Source organism: Phaseolus vulgaris, chromosome 10, assembly GCF_000499845.2.
Source record: "Phaseolus vulgaris cultivar G19833 chromosome 10, P. vulgaris v2.0, whole genome shotgun sequence".
Lineage (NCBI taxonomy): Eukaryota > Viridiplantae > Streptophyta > Magnoliopsida > Fabales > Fabaceae > Phaseolus > Phaseolus vulgaris.
In genome coordinates this window covers 2,493,411-2,512,452 of record NC_023750.2, presented here as the reverse complement: position 1 = coordinate 2,512,452, position 19,042 = coordinate 2,493,411, and the positions used below count along the sequence as shown (strand labels likewise).

Sequence of the window (19,042 nt, the reverse complement as noted above, 5' to 3'; positions counted from 1 at the left end):
TTTTAATGCACACACTTAATAGATCCAAATACAAAATTAATATTTGTACCTAGTTAACACAAAAAAATAAAATAAAATATCTATTTTCTAATATTTATAAGCAAAATAAACTATATTCTACAAATATTTATTTGTCTAATAGATTCTCATTATCTATACTATCATCAAGTTGTTCATATAAGGATCTTCACAAAACCAAAATATCCTTATTTTTTTTCTTACTTATTCGAGTTGTATATTTCTTTTGAAGTCAATAGTACTTTTTTTTTTGTTAATAATTAAATCTAATACATTTCGATGCTCAAATTAAACGAGAAATATATTAAATAATAAATATATAATAAATTAACAATTTATACATTGAAATCTCTATTTATTATATATTATTTTAACAAATTATTCACTTTTTCTCTTTGATTATATTATTTAGACTTTTAAAATCACTCAAATATTTCAATAAATATCATAGTTGGTATATAATTGAAGATAATTAAATATTATTATTGTTAATAATAACTTATTTATGAGATATTTAACTTTTATTTTTAGTATGTATAATATATAGGTATAATCTTAATTTAATGTATATATAACACTTCTTAGTTATTTTTAAGAAACTATTTTAAGATTTGATAGTTTTGAGGGTAGTTTATATGTAAGAGAATATATAAAAAGTGATTTATATAAGTTTGTAATATACCTTTCACTCTTTTCAAAAAAGTTTTATGAAATACAAATACATGAAATGAGTTTCAAAACGAGATTGATATAATTACTTTATTGATCTTTGTATTTAGAGTCAATATTCAATTTAATATAAGGATTTAAAAAAAAATCAATTTGATCCTTGTGTTTTTTAAAAAGTATCCAAATTGGTTCTTTATGTGTTGAACTTTATTAATCTCTACCAAACTCCTCAACTTGCCACCTCACACAACATACAATTCCAGGTGTCTCTTAATTTACATTCTACATCAACAATTTTATCTGTCATATCAATAACACTTGACGTTGTTGAGACAAAGTTAACATAAAAGATTAATTTGAGTATTTTTTAAAAAAACACATGAATCTAACTGATTTTTAAAAAAATCATAGTTCTAAATTAAATATTAACTCTAAATATAAGAACCAATAAAATAATTATAGCAACAAGATTTTAATAATTGGAAAAAGCTTTTAAGAATTTGGAACAAACTTTTAGAATTCTTTCTTTTCTTCCTCTGAAAAAGTGCAGTTAAAAACAAAACTACGGTTTATAATACAACTGTGGCGACAATGATTGATGCAGTGAAGAATGATACTATATCTTTTCCTATTGATTTAATACGACTTTTGATTAATAACCAAAGATTTTCATTGACGTTAAAAGATACTGATAGATGAAATTGACACATTACAGATACGTGAACATGATAAACACGCATCATCTAAGTTTAAACATTTTTTATTTGTGTGAGTTTATTTCATTCTCGCGTAGGTTTGCGGATAGGTTTGGAGTTAGTTTGTATAAGGAAAATATTTTTAAAAAATTTATTAATTATAAAAAAATTTATTTTTACTCTTGAATTTTTTTTTTCAATTAAGATAAAAAAATATGAATTCAAATGAGGGTTGTAAGAAGACTTGATTAAAAATAATTAAATTTTGGTTTTGTATCTATTTTCCTATGTAAATGTATCAGAGTATCTTATTAAGGTTTTACTACAAAATATTTTAATGAAGATGACTAATTTTTTAATGAATATTTTATCAAAATATCTTTTCTATATTATTTTTTATTAACAAATTTTAAATATAAGACTTTACTTAAAACTAAATTCACTGTTATTCTTAATATTAATTATTTAGATGATTAAATTAAAATATTTTTAGTACATTAAATTTAATATTTTAAAAATAAAATAAAATAAAAATCACACTGCAATAATAGATTGATGAAATATGATTTTTTACATAATAAAATAAAATAATTAATTATTTATTTATATGGATCAACTAACAAACTTACCTCCTCTGCGAAAACTGCAGATTACACAGGACAAGTCTAAACAGGTCAATAGGTTAGATTAGTGACTCCGTGCACAGACCAACCATGTAACCTGCTCCGCATTGAATTTTTTTTAAATAGACTTGCATCTTAACTAGTTATATTATTTTTACAATTTGAGGTGTGCATATTACATAACTAAGAAACAAAATATACGCTTTTTTTTATAAACATAATTTACGCGCGCGCACACACGTATATATATATATATGTAAGACCAAATTCTTTCTATGTAAATGAATATTCTTTTAATCTATCCTATTTTGATAAAAAAAAAAACATTAATTAAATATAAATATAAATATTAATAATTTTTAATTTTTAATTTTTAAATTTGATTAATTTTTTTATATTAATTAAATACAAGTTTAAATATTTTTCTATTTTTTTAAATATTAATAATATATTACTTTTTAAATTGAATATAAAAATTACTAAAAAAAATAATTGAATAAAAATTATTTTTTAAAAAAAATAATTATTATATTGATTAAATTAGATAGGATTTTAAAGAATAAAAAAATTATTAATATCTAATTTTTAACTTTTAACTGGTTTTATATTCTAAGTCAAATTCACAGTCCTCATTTTTATTATATCGAGTAGAAAAATAATCATAAATGAAAAATAAGACTTGGTTACTTATTTTGTGTTCTTTAAGAATAATAATACTTCTAAAACAGGTAAAAAGCAAGAAAGGAACAGTGTAAATATCAACTTCTATACATTTGTCAGAGTTCACCATCCCAGAGTTCTTCAATGGTCTTATAGGCACCATAGGTCTCGTCTGTAAAAAATGTGGCCTTAAGTAGCCTTTCCTGCATCACCAAATTCCTTCTGTTAATTCAAAAAAAAACAAGCTTTAAGGCCATTGATGGAATTATAATGCTATGGCACACAAGCATAATTCAAGGTAATTAAAGATGGTAAGGAACCACATACCAGAAAGAACACAAAAACTAGATTCTACCAAGGCCATGTTTAACTAAAAACAGTTTTTGAAAAAGAAATTAAACACACCTTAGGTAAGGTTTATTTGAATCTCTTAAACTAGAAAAAGCTTTTGAAAAAGAAATCAAACACACCCTAACTATCTAACTACTTGCCTGCTTGATTTCAGAGAACTTGGCCATTAGTTCTTCTGGAATAGACCAGTCAAAGGCATCAAAGTTTTCCTTGATCCTTGACTCATTGATACTCTTTGGCAGCACACTATGACCTGATTGCAATCCCCACCTAAGGGCCACTTGAGCTGGTGTCTTCCCCAATTTCTCTGCAATCTCTACCACAACAGGATTCTTAAGAATGTCACTTTTCAGAAACTCTGGTGAACCTAGTGGAGAGTAGTCCTGAAAAGAATTTCGTTATATATACAGTTAGAATGCAAATACCAGAAGAATAAAGAATGGTTGTTGAGAAACCATCAATTTAATTTGAGTATAAACCAAATTCAGTTTCAACTAGCCCTGTAGACAATTTCACCAAAAGTGATATAACAGGCTTTTATTTATGTGAAAGTACCAACAAGTATGTATCATACGTTCCATACTTACAGATATATGTATTCCTTTAGATTCACAAAATGCATGCAACTTTGGTTGTTGCCATCCTGGGTGCAATTCCACTTGGTTAACAGCAGGAGGCACTCTTGCTATATCCAACAAATCTTGAAGCTTCTTTGAAGAGAAATTGCTCACTCCTATGGCTCTAGCCTTGCCAGAGTCATAGAGTGCTTCCATTGCTCTCCATGTGCTGGGAATGTCTGGTTGAATCAGATTTTCATTCTTGAATCCAACTGATCCACTTTTCATGCGGACTGGCCAGTGGATCTACACCATAAATCAATTTAGTTTGTATGAAGGAAGAGACTCAAAATAATACTGAATGAACCCCAGATAACCAAAGTTAGTAGAATTACATGAATGAAACCATTGAACATTGTTCACTTGTGAAAGCCTTATTTGTAAAACAATGTTAACAATATACTCTTAGACCCTCTTTTTCAAAAAGATCCTATTGATTGAAATCTTGAGTCCCATTATCAGTAAACATAATGCATGCTTACCAGATAGAGATCAAGGTAGTCAAGTTGCAAGTCCTGTAATGTTTTATCCAATGCTTTTGGCACATCTTCTGGAGCATGATCAGTACACCTGAAAATATAGCCAACAGAGCAAAGGATCTCCATTCAGCAACCAAACACACAACCTTTTCCAACGTTCAAACATAGAACACAATTTTCAAAAGACAGCAAACCAGAGTTTGGAAGTTATCCATAAGTCCTCACGCTTCACCACGCCATCATCAAAAACTTTCTTAAGTGCAGAACCAATCTGGGAAAACCATGATTCAAAATAAAATGAAAATTAGCTTCCAAAATTGACTGAGTTCTCACTACTTTTCTATTTTTGTTAAAACAAAACTACATAACAATAATAGCACAACCTGAAACATCCCACAATTAAAAATTTTCCACAGTTCACATATTACAAGAGAGCAAAGGCAATATTACAAAATAAAAAATTGAAAAGATGAGAAAAAAATGGACCCTGGACTACAAAAGTTATCAACTTGAATCATTATTACCTCTGCTTGATTGTCATAAAATTGAGCACAGTCAATGTGCCTGTATCCAACCTGAACAACAGTGACCCGACATCAAAATCATTATCACTCCTACATAGGACAAATCGAAACAACAAAAATGTTTCGATAGAAAAAGGGGAAAAAATTAATTGAAATAAAGTTTTAGTTACCTGAATGGCTGTGGTGACAGCTTTTGGTACAACTCCTGGTTCAGCTTTCGCTGTGCCTAACCCAATAGAAGGGATTTTGGCCCCTGTGTTCAACTCAAAGAATTGGATTAACTTGCCCATTTTTTCTCTCAATAATAATAATAATAAGCACAAATTGGTAGAATAATATCCAAACACTGCTAATGGGTGGTTTGAGTTCGATGCAATTTATGGGCGAAAACATGAACATGAATCATTTAAGGGTGGATTAGATTCCCAACAGTGACCAGTTATACCTATTCCGACACACACTTAATTCAAACCATTCTTAAATATTCATTAAGTATCGATGATTGTCAGAAAAAAAATATTTGTCTCAATTAAAAATAAATGTTTAATTACCTAAAGGATAAGAGTGACCGCAAAAATTGAAATGCGTTAAATTTTAATATTTTGAAGCAATTACTATATTGGCACAAATGATGAGGTCACCCTAAACAAATAAAAGGACGGTGAAATGACGCATGTAAATTTTACCATATTATAAACGATTTAATAAAAATAATACGGTTTTACTTTTAGTAAATTTTATTTACTTCTAAAAATAAATTCGTTACGCATATCTCTCACAAAATGTTTTTTTGAAAATTTGGCTAAAACCATTCCCAGAAACCTTAACTCATGAAAATTGCCATCTTTTTAAAAAGTAAATCAAATGAATGTAAGAAAAAAAAGTTTATTCTACCAAATTTTTGGATAATTAATTGTTTTTTATATTGACATGATAAAATTTGTTTATCTTTATACAACATTTTTTTTTTCTTAGAGAGAGTTGTCAGTCGAGAGGTTAGGAAATTTTATTACTTTATATTATAGTATTATAGTATTGTTAGAAATTGTAATAGAAACTACTTTAGAAACCATTTTTTTTTTAGTTTCTAAAATGATCTCTAATTTAGTTACTATAGCAACTTATTGTTTTTGGTCTCTAAATTTGGTTTCTATTTCATGTTTTTCTTGTAGTGTTTAAAATTTTGAAATATTTGTAAAGAGCTGGGCTTTTTGCTTAATGGTGAGGAAGATGTGGTTTTAAGTAGTTTATTGTCTTTGGAAGATCGAGACAAAAGTAAGACGAGTTTCAAAAGGAATGAGAACATTGTTTCTAATGATGAAAATAATTAGTTTGAATATTAGGGGGTTAGGAGGAAACATTAAAAGAAGATTTCTAAAAGATTTAATTTACAAGGAACAAGTAAGAATTGTATGTATTCAAGAGACTAAGTGTTCAGAGTTTGACAAAGAGAATTGTTTTAATTTGTGGGATTCTAATGAAATTGATTAGGTTGAAAATGGTACTAGCAATAATGCAAGAGAGATTATTACAATGTGGAGAAGGAACTGCTTTTAGTTATCAAGGTCTTTTAATGGAAAAAAAAATTCTATTATTGAAAGGGAGTGGATGTTTGGTGACGGGATACAAGTTACTACTGTGAATGTTTACTGGTTCGTTGAGGGAAAAAAAGATGATTTGGGATGAGACCAGTGTATTCAGGTTGAGCCAATTAAACAGGGACTGATGCGTTGTATGGGATTTCAATTCTATTAGAAGGAAGGAGGAGAGAAAAAATTTGATTTATGTGTCTGATTATAGGGTAAAATAAGTGGCTTTAATAATTTTATAGAAAAAAGATGACTTGGTGGATATTGCGATGGTTGGTCGGAAATTTACTTGGTACAAATCGAATGGGTCTGTTAAAAGTAGAATTGACAAAGTTTTGGATTTCAAGGAATGGTTGGAAGAGTGGTCGAGTAGTAAATAGTTTGTAATAAGTATATCTGTCTTTGATCATTGTGCTTTAGTGTTAAAAGATACTAGTTTGGATTGGGAGCCGAAACCATTTCAAAGTCTCGATATTTGGAAAAGTGACAGCAGATTCAAAGATTGTGTACGTTGTAAATAGTTTAGTTGTGAGGTACATGGCATAGGGATGTTTGTTCTAAAAGAAAAATTAAAAAAGTTAAAATCAAATTTAAAAATCTGGAATAGAGATGTGTTTAGCAATGTTATTCAGATAGGGGAAGTTCTACAAAAGAAAATCCAAGAGTTGGATGCACGTGATGATGAAGGCGTCTTAGACGAGGAAGGAAGAGAGGAGATGAGGACCTTGTTAGCAAAAAAGAAAAAACACAGAAATTTATTTAAACAAGAAGTTATTATTCATCAGAAAGCCCGCCTTAAGTGGCTGAAACATGGTGACCTTAATTCAAAGTTTTTCCATTTGGATGTAAAATGGAGGAGGGTGAGGAAGGGGTTTAATGATTTGTTTGTTAATGGTCTCTGATGTGAAGACAAGGAGGTGGTTAAGGACAAGGTTAGAGATTTCTTTAAGATTAGATTTGAAGGAGTTGTTGGGCCTCAGGTCAGGTTGGATAGTGTGTCCTTTAATTCTATTATGATGTTGGCAACGAGATGTTGGTTAGTTCTTTTTTTGAAGAGGAAGTCAAGTTTGCTATTTGGAGTTGTGATAGTTCGAAAAGTCCTGGTTCGGATGGGTTTAATTTTAGTTTCATTAAGTTTTGTGGGTTTTTTTAAGGGGATATCCTTATGATAGTGAATGATTTCGCAATTTCTGATAAATGGCTTAGATGGTCGAATGTTTCGTTTGTTTGCTTGGTCCCTAAGTCAGAGAATCCACAACAACTTCGTGATTTTAGATCCATTACTTTGGTCGAGTGCTAGTACAAAATTATTTTGAAGTTACTATCTTTAAGGCTAAAAATGGTGATTATTAAAGTCATTGATTCAAGGCAATCAACTATTCTCAAAGGAAGGGGACTATTGGATAGTGTTCCTGTGGCCAATGAGGTGTCAGAGGAGGCAAAAAGAAAGAAGAAAAGTTGTGTCTTTTTCAAGGTGGATTATGAGAAGGCTTACGATTATGTGAGGTGGGAGTTTATCTATTATATGTTAGGAAGATTAGGCTTATGTTAAAAATGGATTGTTTGGATTAAATCTTGTTTAGAGTATGCTTCTGTGTCTGTTCTCGTAAATGGTAGCTTGGCTAAGGAATTTTTTCTGTTAAAGGATTTGAGACAAGGAGATCCCTTAGCTCCAATTTTGTTTCTTATAACGGCTAAAAGCTTAGCAGGAGTGTTAAGGAAAGTGGTTGAGAAAGATTTGATGGAAAGTTTGGAGATTGGGGATAAGAAGGTTAAGGTTAATATGCTTCAATATGTTGATGATACTTTGTTTTTTTTGCAAAGTGACTACCAAAAGCATGTTCAACATAAAGGCTATTTTCAATTTTTTTGAGCTACGTCTTGAAGAGTAGTATTTGAGGGGTGGGGGTTGATCAATTTATGATTTATTGTTTTGCAGCTATTCTTAATTGTGATGTTATGAAAACTCCTTCCAAATACTTGGGGATGCCTACAGGGGGTGATGACTTTTTCCGACAAGTGCACTGCTTTGTCATAAGTAATAATTGTCCGTAAGGACGAATATCGATCCCGCAGGAAATAGTGAATTACTAACTACAATGATCACTAAATATAAAACAAAAACAATTAAAAAAAGTGTTCACGTAATCATGTTGGCAATGATTAATAAGAAAACAAACAAAGAATTAATTGCTTCAATTGGAAAAATAGGGATTAGGTTTCATCTCTCTCACTCTCATGTATTTTGATTAGCATGTTAATATTAAGTTTTTTTATTGAAATTGATGCCCGTAGAAAATTCATTTATATCGATTCCTCGCATATAAAAATCCTTAAGAATGTTTCGTAAATATCTATCCCTCACATATTTATAAAAACAACTTAGAATCACACTCAGACATTAATGTCAATTAACATTTCAAGTGTATTCCTAACACTCAAATATGGTAAGTATTGTTATTTAGGTCTGAACCCTAAAAACACCTCCCTGTCAGATTTAAGATTTTCAATTTGTCACAGAAAGTTAAAAGTAAAACAACAATACCAATAATCAATCAAGAACTAAATATTAATATATAAGATATCACCTCAGTACATAAGAGTTTGAGCAGATTACTCTTAATCCCAAAGGGTAGAATTAGTCACGCATACTTCTAGAACCTTCTATTCCCAATTGGGTTACAATTCACTCTATGATTTTTTCCTCTCAATCTAGCATCCTAGGATTGTGCATCTAGCCTCCTATTTAACCTAATTTTCTAGGGTTATGTGACTTCCTGCGTTGTAATAAATGACAATTAAGGCAATTGTGGGAACTCCCTATGAATCATGGTCACATCCCATCAAATTCGGGTAATGTCCTGAGAAATCAGGTTAACTTCCCTAGAAATCAGCTAATACTGATACATACTAGATTTGACTCATCAAACATATGGCCACATAACTCAATTTTATAAATATGTTCTCCAGAGTGGAGTAAGGTATGTTTTTTATCATTTTCATTATACACTCTTAATACATATTACTTATTTGATCGTCAGAGTACCTTTTGCAGGTTAACTCCCGAACAAGCACTGAGGGGATTACGAAGAAAGAGTCTTGACGTTTGAAGGAATGAAGTACTGAGGAATAAGAGGATTACTAAGCGACTGACATCACAACAGTTGTTACACTCAATCACAGGTACTATCTAGGCCCATTTCGTCTATACAAGTACAATTATATCAACTAAATTAGATACAGTTTTAGAGAATAAAAAAATTATTAATATCTAAAATATTTTTGTTATTAATAAAATTTATAAACTAGTTTCTAAATTAATGTCTAATTAGTTACTAATTAACTCCTTTTAGATTAGTCAAATTCTCAACCCTCATTTTTATTATATCGAGTAGAAAAATAATCATAAATGAAAAATAAGACTTGGTTACTTATTTTGTGTTCTTTAACAATAATAACACTGTTAAAACAGGTAAAAAGTAAGAACCAGTCTTCTTGAGGAACAATGTAAATTTCAACGTCTCAATGATGGACATTTGTCAGAGTTCACCATCCCAGAGTTCTTCAATGGTCTTATAGGCACCATAGGTCTCGTCGGTAAAAAATGTGGCCTTAAGTAGCCTTTCCTGCATCACCAAATTCCTTCTTTTAATTCAAAAAAAATCAAGCTTTAAGGCCATTGATGGGATTATAATGCTATGGCACACAAGCATAATTCAAGGTAATTAAAGATGGTAAGCAACCACATACCAGAAAGAACAGAAAACTAGATTCTACCAAGGGCATGTTTAATTCCCTTCTCGCACCTTTTTTTTCTTTTAAAAATTGTTTTACATAATAATTTCACAGGACTCACTCACCAATTCATTAGTCATCCATAATCTTTTAAGTTTTGAAAATTTATGATCCAAAATGTATGAAGTTTTGAAAATTATTTCAAAATAAGTATTTTAAAGTCTAAAAGAACAGAATGTTTCTCTTCTTGTTTTAAGCCTTAGGTAAGGTTTAATTGAATCTTTTAAACTAGAAAAAGCTTTTGAAAAAGAAATTAAACACACCCTAATTAACTAACTACTTGCCTGCTTGATTTCAGAGAACTTGGCCATTAGTTCTTCTTGAATAGACCAGTCAAAGACATCAAAGTTTCCCATGATCCTGGACTCATTAGTACTTTTTGGCAGCACACTATGACCTGATTGCAATCCCCACCTGAGGGCCACTTGAGCTGGTGTCTTCCCCAATTTCTCTGCAATCTCTACCACAACAGGATTCTTAAGAATGTCACTTTTCAGATACTCTGGTGAGCCTAGTGGAGAGTAGCCCTGGAAAGAAATTCATCATATATACAATTAGAATGAAAATATCAGAATAATAAAGAATGGTTGTTGAGAAACCATCAATTTAATTTGAGTACAAACCAAATTCATTTTCAACTAGCCCTGTAGACAATTTCACCAAAAGTGATCATTTTCTTTGCAACTAATAACTTACAGGAATAACAGGCTCGTATTTTTGTGAAAGTACCAACAAGTGTGTATCATACATTCCATACTTACAGATATATGTATTCCTTTAGATTCACAAAATGCATGCAACTTTGGTTGTTGCCATCCTGGGTGCAATTCCACTTGGTTAACAGCAGGAGGTACTCTTGCTATATCCAACAAATCTTGAAGCTTCTTTGAAGAGAAATTCCTCACTCCAATGGCTCTAGCCTTGCCAGAGTCATAAAGTGCCTCCATTGCTCTCCATGTGCTGGGAATGTCTGGTTGAATCAGATTTTCATTCTTGAATTCAACTGATCCACTTTTCATGCGGACTGGCCAGTGGATCTACAGCATAAATCAATTTAGTTTGTATGAAGGAAGAGACTCAAAAGAACAGTGAATGAAAAGGAATGAACCCCAGATAGCCAAAGTTAGCAACATTACATGAATGAAACAATTGAACTTTGTTCACTTGAGAAAGTCTTATTTATTTGTAAAATAATGCTAACGATATACTCTTAAGACCCTCTTTTTCAAAGAGACAATATCCTATTGATTGAAATCATGAGTCCCATTATATGAGTCACTTATCAGTAAACATAATGCATGCTTACCAGATAGAGATCAAGGTAGTCAAGTTGCAAGTCCTGTAATGTTTTATCCAATGCTTTTGGCACATCTTCTGGAGCATGATCAGTACACCTGAAAATATAGCCAACAGAGCAAAGGATCTCCATTCAGCAACCAAACACAATCTTTTCGAATGTTCAAACATAAAACACAATTTTCAAAAGACAGCAAACCAGAGTTTGGAAGTTATCCATAAGTCTTCACGCTTCACCACACCATCATCAAAAACCTTCTTAAGCGCAGAACCAATCTGTGAAAACCATGATTCAAAATAAAATGAAAATTAGCTTCCAAAATTGACTGACTTCTCACTACTTTTCTAATTTTATTAAACAAAACTACATAACATTAATAGCATAACCTGAAACATCTCACAATTAACAAATTTTCACAGTTCACATATTACAAGAGAGCAAAAGCAATATTACAAAATAAAAAATTGAAAAGATGAGAAAAAAATGGACCCTGGACTTTAAAAGTTATCACTTTGAATTACTATTACCTCTGCTTGATTGTCATAAAATTGAGCACAGTCAATGTGCCTGTATCCAACCTGAACAACAGTGACCCGACATCAAAATCATTATCACTCCTACATAGGACAAATCGAAACAACAAAAATGTTTGCCAAAACAGATAAATCTAAATATGATTTCTCTAGTAATAAAAAATTTAACCATTAACAAATTTATCTTTTTATCCATTATTGAAAAAGGGAAAAAATTAATCGAAATGAAGTTTGACTTGCCTGAATGGCCGTGGTGATAGCTTTTACCACAACTCCTGGTTCAGCTTGCCATGTGCCTAACCCAATAGAAGGGATTTTGGCCCCTGTGTTCAACTCAAAGAATTGGATTAACTTGCCCATTTTTTCTCTCAATAATAATAATAATAAGCACAAATTGGTAGAAAAATATCCAAACGCTGCTAATGGGTGGTTTGACTATGGTTTGAGTTGGATGCAATGTATGTGTATTTATGGGCGAAAACATGAAGATGAAGCAGTTTTACCATGGTTTGGTGGATTAGATTCCCAACAGTTACCATTTTTACCTATTTGATTCAATTAAAATAATATTTTAATTGTGTAAAGGTTAAGAGTGTCAGCAAAAATTGGACTGCTTTAAATTTTAATATATTGGAACGTGGTGAAGGAATTGAATATGGTGAAATGGAACGTGACTCTCTGCTTTCACAGAGAGCTGCATATCTTCTGCATGACAGCTTTCACACCTATTATATTCTCATTATCACATTGCTAATGTATGTTCTCTTTGGGGAACCATGCTTGCAACAGCATTCATGATTAACCCTTGAATAGCTGCAAAAAAGGTTGCTTATCATGCTTGCCAAATCAGGAAAGGCATGGAGGATGTTGCCATACCCTATGTATTTGGATGCAGAGATTGCAACCATGAAAATAAAAATAACTAGGATGATATAGTGGTTCGGATTCGGCGAACTGTCCCGTCAACTCGTCATCAATTAGGCGGGATAAGTCAATTTTTTATACTCGTTTTTATTGGTTTGGTTTGTCTAACACATCAACTCAGCAAATCACAAGCGGAGTGAGGTAGACTACTTCGACATCCCGTCTTTCTTTATTTTTTCATTTTAAAAGAAGAATATATGTTTTTGGAATTATAATTGGTGGTGATCAATATTTTATGTAAAACTTTATTTACATTAACTTCTTTATACACCATTTGACTCATTGAAATTTTGTTGATATTTACTTTATTTTGTTAGACATTAAATAGTAGTGAAGAACCAAATAGTAGGTTCACTCATACACACTTGTTGAGTTTGCATTGTTAGACTAATATAGTTCTTTTGTTAGTTATTGTTCATAATACCATACACTCACTTAGGGTTTAGGGAGCGAGAGTCTTTATGGAGTCGGATTTCCAACAAAGGAAAATAGTGGAGAGAGACTTTCTTTCTGTAGTGGTTTCTTCCTTAGGAGCCATTGCTAAGGAATTTGGTTGAGTTGGAGGTTAATCCTGTGAGTTGCCTGATGTTGTTAGCTTCTGGGAAGATGTCCAGCAAAGGTAGAAGAGACTTGTTAGTCGAGAGAGCAGTTCAGTTTGCTTCTTCATTGGAGTTGAGGTCACAAAATTTTAGTACTTTTATTTCTGATAGTGTTGTTAGAAATTGTAATATACTGTTTTGGTTGAAAAACGATAAAATCGAAGCTTGGAATGTTTGTAAGGAGTTGGGCTTTTTGTTTAATGGTGAGGAAGATGTGGTTTTAGGTAGTTTACAGTTTTAGGAAGATCGACACATAAGTAAGACGAGTTTCAAAAGGAAGGAGAAGAGAAACTGATGATAAAAATAATTAGTATAAATATAAGGGGGATTAAGAGGAAGCATTAAAAGAAGATATCTAAAAGATTTAATTTACAAGGAATAAGTAAGAATAGTATGTGTTCTTACAAGGACCAAGAACACTAGAATTAGGTTGACAAGATTAACTCATACAAATCTTCTGAACTTTGGGTTGGATTCTCTGGGCTTCTCCTCACAATGGGTGCACACACACACACACACACACACACACACACACACACACACACACACACACACACACACACCACACACACACACACACACACACACACACACACACACACACACACACACACACACACACACACACACCACACACACACACATGTTTTAATTTTATTTTATATATTTATTGTTATACTCGAGAGGTTATTTTGATATTAGCTTTCGGCCTAACCTCTCGGTTTTTGCCTATCGGCACAATATATTTATTGTTATAACCGAGAGGTTATTTCGGTATTAGCTTTTGGCTTAACCTCTTGGTTTTGACCTATCAGTACACTGGCCCCCTAGGCATAAAGAATTTGGCCTAAAGTTTTTTGTTTAAAAATAATAAAAAATTGTTTATGTATGATATAATGTGAGAATTTCAAGATATGATTTGATGTGTTTTAAATGCCTCGTTTACCGTGTTTACTGAATGATTTGACATAGGTATTATTTGAACCCTTAGATGAATATTTTTTTGAACAGTTTGGAAGGGCTTGTGACTTTTCAGTATCTAGGGTTTGTTTTGTTTATAAATAGGCACCCCATTCAAATTGTTTATCATTTCATACGGGTTTTATTGCTTGTGGAGAGCTACGACGTTTGAAGCTTTCTTCTTCCTTTAAAGGTAACAATGTCTATCTTGAAATTTTCTTCTAGTTCCGATGGTCTAAGTGGTTTTTCAAGCGCGAGTGGTGAATCCACCGGTCGAGTGGTACGAGGAGAACAAGATCTTGAATCAAAATCTTCTTCTGCTACTCTTTCTTGTAAGAAAGATTCAAATGAAGCTACTACTGTGGTTGTTGCCGAAAGAGTTAAAGTGATTTCTCCAAAGAAGAAACTTCGTCCATGTTACAATTGGGTTAATTCTAAGGTCCGAGACTTCTTCTCTCGGTATCGCTCTGCTAATGAGCTTCGTGATTTTGTTTCTAATTCGCAGATTTATTATTCTGATGTTGAGAATGATATAATTTCTTTTCGGCGTGTGGGTGATGTTGATAATGTCTGTCATGGCCGAGAGGGTGATAGTATTGAATTCTTTTATTTTTATGCTTGTTTCTTTAGGGACCTTCATATTCGGTTGCCTTTGAATGATTTTCAAATGGACATTCTTAATATTCTTAATATTGCTCCTACCCAGCTTCATCCTAATGGTTGGGCATCAATGCAAGCTTTTAGCATTTTGTGTAAATTATTGTCACTTTCTCCCAGCCCGAAATCTTTTTTGTATTATTATAGTTCTCGACCAGGTAAACGACCAAGTTGGTTGTCTCTGATTAGTAAGCCGGATATTTGTTTTCTTAAGCCCTTTACGTCGTCGTATAAGGATTTTAAGGGGATTTTTTTCAAGATCTTAATAGAGCCTGAGGGAAGAGAATATTTTTTTTGATGGAGACATTCCGAAATTTCCTTTGTATTGGACGCAAGATCCATTAAAGTTCAATTTGTGGTCTTGCCACTCAATGACTGCTGCTGATCGTCATGTTATTGAAGTTTTTGGTCACATCTCGTATCGAATTCCCACTCGCGCTTTACTACAATTGTATACTTCAAAAAGTCCACAAGAAGATCTCATTGGTATGTAATTGTTTCGGTTTTTTCTTGTTTTATAGCATGAGATTTTTAACTTTGCTAAATTTTTTATTGATTTTCAGCATTAATGGCGGCCACAAATCTGAAAGGTCGTTCATACTTTACAAAACTTCTTAACAGAGCTGGTGATGTTACTCCTCGGCGAAAAAATGTGGTCAACCCGGTAGTGGAGGTAGGAACTGTGGAACCTCTTTCTCGTATTGAAGTTGCTGAACCTGCGAAGGATGATCATGATGTTGGACCTTCAAGAAAGTCCAAGAAACGTGCTAAAAGTAGCAAAATATCACATTCCTCTTCTCGGCGCCATCATCATTGTGAAGGTGGCTCAACAGAACCTCTTCCTGAATCTATTTTTGGTGCTTCTACCAAATATGCTAAGTTTGTCCAAACTTCCTTTACTGAGTCGTCTTATAATATGTTGAAAGATGAGAGTGCTGCTTCTTTGGCTGATTCTATCATCGAACTTTCGAGTAGAACTCTTTTGATTGGAAAGATGGTGAAAGCAAAGAATGGTAGTTGCTCACATGCCGAGTTTGAAAAGTTAAAGAGTGAGCTTGCTGAGAGTAAGGATAAGAATGCCGCTTTGTCTTCGCAATTACAAGAGTTGAGTTTGTAGAAGAAGCAACAAGAGGTTGAAACAGAAAGTCTTGAAAAGCAAATTTCTGATTTAAAAGCCGCGAATTTGAAGGCTGGTGAGGAGATCACTCAACTTCGTAATGAGAATCAATTGCTTGATGGAAGAGTTTTGGAATTATCTTCCGTGAAGGAGTCTAATACCAACACTATCAAAGCTATGGAGGAGAAGATTGAGCAATTGAAGGTGGATGTTTTTGAAGCCCAAAACTTCATTTTGGAACAACATAAGTTAGGTTTTGCGAAAGCTTTGGAACAAGCGAAGTATTTCTATAAGATTCCTATTGATGAAGGCAATTTTGATGTTGAGAAAGATTTTTATAATGGTGAGTTAATGCCTGTTAACGAAATTCCTGAAGATGATACCGAAGATGTTGATGCCGAGAGCTAGATGGATATGTGCTCTCATTTTTTGTTTGTAACTTTTGATTTTAGTTAACGAGAAGCGAATTTGTTTTGGAATGCTATGACGTCTGATCCATGTATGGATATTTACATTCTTAATGTAATCCCTTTTTGGAACTTTAGCACGTATAAAGTTTATTGCTTTCTTTTTAAGTTGAGTTATTTTGTTTGTTATTTATTAGATATTACGTTATGCCTCTTATTTTCGGCTTTTCATTGAATGTTATCACAAAACCTCTCGGTTTCGTCCTCACGGTAGCATAATTAACTTTGTTTTTTTATTATAATTAGATGTTATCATAAACCTTTCGGTCCTATCCTGTCGGAGCTAATCTTTCGGTTATTTAATATAAATGCTTTAAATGCCATATTTTGGTTACGAATTATTAATTATTGTTCTCAGTGTCTATAACCTTAAAGCAATAAGATTACCTTTCGGTTTTTATCACCTTTCGGTTTTTATTACCTCAAAATAATAAGACTACCTTTCGGTTTTTATTTTACAGTGTGCGAAATGGAGGATTTTCCACCTGAAGTGCAATCATTAGTAGACTAGAGAATTCTTTCGGTTGAAACGTGGATGTATAATATCAAATTATATACAATATTTTAAGGTACTTTGCGCGTAATTAGTTGATAATTTTAATAGCAACAATATGGATGAAAGATAAAATTTTAGACAACCAAATACAATCAACGTATCAAATTTCACCTTTCGGTTTTAGTATTGATTTTTGGTTAATCAAAATATAATAACCTGCTCGGGACTTAAACTTTGATTTATTTTTGGAACTTATTATAGATAGATCTAACGTTTTCCACTTTCATGATGATATGATTGACAATATTGTGAACCCTTTAGTTGCTGAGGTTGAATCGTGAGTAGTGTTGTCACATGAATGTGTGGTTGGTCCTCTCGGTTTTGATGCAAAATCTTTTGGTTTTTTGAATCATGCAATTATTGCCCTGGACCTTGCAGTTTTGAATGCATAAGTCTATTAATCACTTGTTAACTGGGACCTTTTGTTTTTTACAAGGAAATATTCTCGCGAGTGATTTCTCCTGACATTAAAACGTTCAGGACTGAAAGATTTATTCAAAGACGTCTTTTCGGGAGGAATTTCACTTGAAGTGAAAGCATCCAAGATCGAAAGAGTTATAAGAAAATATTCTCTCGGGAGGGATTTCACCTGAAGTAAAAGCATCTAAGACCGAAAGAGTTATATGAAATATTCTTTCGGGAGGGATTTCACCTGAAGTGAAAGCATCCAAGACCGAAAGAGTTATATGAAATATTCTCTCGGGAGGGATTTCACCTGAAGTGAAAGCATCCAAGACCGAAAGAGTTATAGGAAATATTCTCTCGAGAGGGATTTCACTTGAAGTGAAAGCATCCAAGACCGAAAGAGTTATATGAAATATTCTCTCGGGAGGGATTTCACCTGAAGTGAAAGCATCTAAGACTGAAAGAATTTGAAGTAAATGTCGAGAATTTTATCTGGAATGAAATCAAAACATGAAAGTTAACATGATGAATTTTGTTACTTAATAATGCTTCTTCTCCATTTAAACGATAAGTATGTACATACAAGTCTTCCTCTTGGATCTTCTATTTTAACTAAAATAAAACTTTAAATGACTTGCATTCCACGTTCTTGGTATCACTTTCTCTTCCAAAGTTTCTAATTTATAGGCTCCATTTTGAAAATTTTCTAGCACCCTGAATGGACCTTCCCAGTTGGATGCTAGCTTTCCATGTCATGGATCTTTTCGAGCCTCAGTTCGCATTCTCCATACTAAATCCCCTTCTTTAAAATCTCTTAATTTTACCTTTGCATTAAATCTCTTCATTGCCCTTCTCTTTACTGTTGCCTCTTTTATTTTTGCTTTTTCTCTAAGCTCTTCAATAAGATCAAGGTCAGTTCTTAAACATTCATTGTTGATATTCCAGTCTTCTATTTGCCTTTGTAACGTTGGTTCATTAACTTCTACCAGTAACATTGCATATGTTCCATAGGTGATATTGAACGGTGTTTCACCAGTTGACGTTTGTGGTGTGCATCGATATGCCCATAATATCTCTGGCAACTTCTCGACCCATAAACCTTTAGCACTCCCTAACTTCTTCTTTAATTGTCCAAGAATAACTTGGTTTGCAGCTTCAGCCTGTCCATTCGTTTGCGGATGTTCAACTGAAGTGGTTGTGGACTTGATCCCCAAATCTACATAAAATTCCATAAGTTTTTTGTCAATGAATTGTCGGCCATTGTCACTTACAATAGTGTGTGGGATTCTGAATCGACATATTATATTTTTCCATACAAACGTTTGAACTTGCTGAGCCGTTATCTTAGTCAATGCTTCTGCTTCTATCCATTACAAGGACCAAGAACACTAGAATTAGGTTGACAAGATTAACTCATACAAATCTTCTGAACTTTGGGTTGGATTCTCTGGGCTTCTCCTCACAATGGGTGCTCTAGGCTTCTCCTCAAGGTAGATGCTCTCGGCTT

General features: G+C 32.5%; 4 protein-coding genes across 5 annotated transcripts; 1 reads left to right on the top strand and 3 right to left on the bottom strand.

Annotated features, from left to right (window-relative positions):
* Positions 1-2,667: 2,667 nt before the first annotated feature.
* Positions 2,668-5,118, bottom strand: LOC137818676 (NADPH-dependent aldo-keto reductase, chloroplastic-like). The gene is made up of 7 exons (XM_068622234.1): positions 4,807-5,118; positions 4,637-4,687; positions 4,307-4,383; positions 4,116-4,203; positions 3,604-3,879; positions 3,157-3,399; positions 2,668-2,868 (listed from the first exon to the last, which is right to left on the bottom strand). Exons 1-7 carry the CDS (start codon positions 4,924-4,926, stop codon positions 2,782-2,784), a joined length of 942 nt encoding a protein of 313 aa, XP_068478335.1. The 5' UTR covers positions 4,927-5,118; the 3' UTR covers positions 2,668-2,781.
* A 2,446-nt stretch (positions 5,119-7,564) lies between these two features.
* Positions 7,565-8,098, top strand: LOC137819104 (uncharacterized). Its single transcript, XM_068622845.1, has 2 exons — positions 7,565-7,731; positions 7,843-8,098. The coding sequence occupies exons 1-2, from the start codon at positions 7,565-7,567 to the stop codon at positions 8,096-8,098; spliced, it is 423 nt and encodes a 140-aa protein (XP_068478946.1).
* Positions 8,099-9,631: 1,533 nt separating this feature from the next.
* Positions 9,632-12,364, bottom strand: LOC137818677 (NADPH-dependent aldo-keto reductase, chloroplastic-like). Of its 2 annotated transcripts, none has more exons than XM_068622235.1 (7): positions 12,091-12,364; positions 11,845-11,895; positions 11,516-11,592; positions 11,327-11,414; positions 10,782-11,057; positions 10,305-10,547; positions 9,632-9,851 (listed from the first exon to the last, which is right to left on the bottom strand). In XM_068622235.1, exons 1-7 carry the CDS (start codon positions 12,208-12,210, stop codon positions 9,765-9,767), a joined length of 942 nt encoding a protein of 313 aa, XP_068478336.1. In that variant the 5' UTR covers positions 12,211-12,364; the 3' UTR covers positions 9,632-9,764. The 2 variants fall into 2 exon arrangements, with proteins under 2 accessions (XP_068478336.1, XP_068478337.1); XM_068622236.1 differs by having other exon boundaries at positions 9,632-9,846; positions 12,091-12,338.
* Positions 12,365-18,287: 5,923 nt separating this feature from the next.
* LOC137819103 (uncharacterized) lies at positions 18,288-18,767 on the bottom strand. Its single transcript, XM_068622844.1, has one exon. It carries the CDS (start codon positions 18,765-18,767, stop codon positions 18,288-18,290), a length of 480 nt encoding a protein of 159 aa, XP_068478945.1.
* Positions 18,768-19,042: the final 275 nt, after the last annotated feature.

Excerpts from the sequence above, each read along its gene's own strand:
- LOC137819103 (XM_068622844.1), bottom strand. The coding sequence starts at position 18,767 with ATGGAATTTTATGTAGATTTGGGGATCAAGTCCACAACCACTTCAGTT.
- LOC137818677 (XM_068622235.1), bottom strand. The coding sequence starts at position 12,210 with ATGGGCAAGTTAATCCAATTCTTTGAGTTGAACACAGGGGCCAAAATC. Across the intron at positions 11,593-11,844 it reads TTTATGACAATCAAGCAGAG|ATTGGTTCTGCGCTTAAGAA; the intron begins GTAATAGTAATT and ends TGGTTTTCACAG. Across the intron at positions 10,548-10,781 it reads CTAAAGGAATACATATATCT|GGCTACTCTCCACTAGGCTC; the intron begins GTAAGTATGGAA and ends ATTTCTTTCCAG.
- LOC137818676 (XM_068622234.1), bottom strand. The coding sequence starts at position 4,926 with ATGGGCAAGTTAATCCAATTCTTTGAGTTGAACACAGGGGCCAAAATC. Across the intron at positions 4,204-4,306 it reads TGGATAACTTCCAAACTCTG|GTGTACTGATCATGCTCCAG; the intron begins GTTTGCTGTCTT and ends CTATATTTTCAG. Across the intron at positions 3,880-4,115 it reads ACTACCTTGATCTCTATCTG|ATCCACTGGCCAGTCCGCAT; the intron begins GTAAGCATGCAT and ends TTTATGGTGTAG.
- LOC137819104 (XM_068622845.1), top strand. The coding sequence starts at position 7,565 with ATGGTGATTATTAAAGTCATTGATTCAAGGCAATCAACTATTCTCAAA. Across the intron at positions 7,732-7,842 it reads AAGGCTTACGATTATGTGAG|CTTGGCTAAGGAATTTTTTC; the intron begins GTGGGAGTTTAT and ends CGTAAATGGTAG.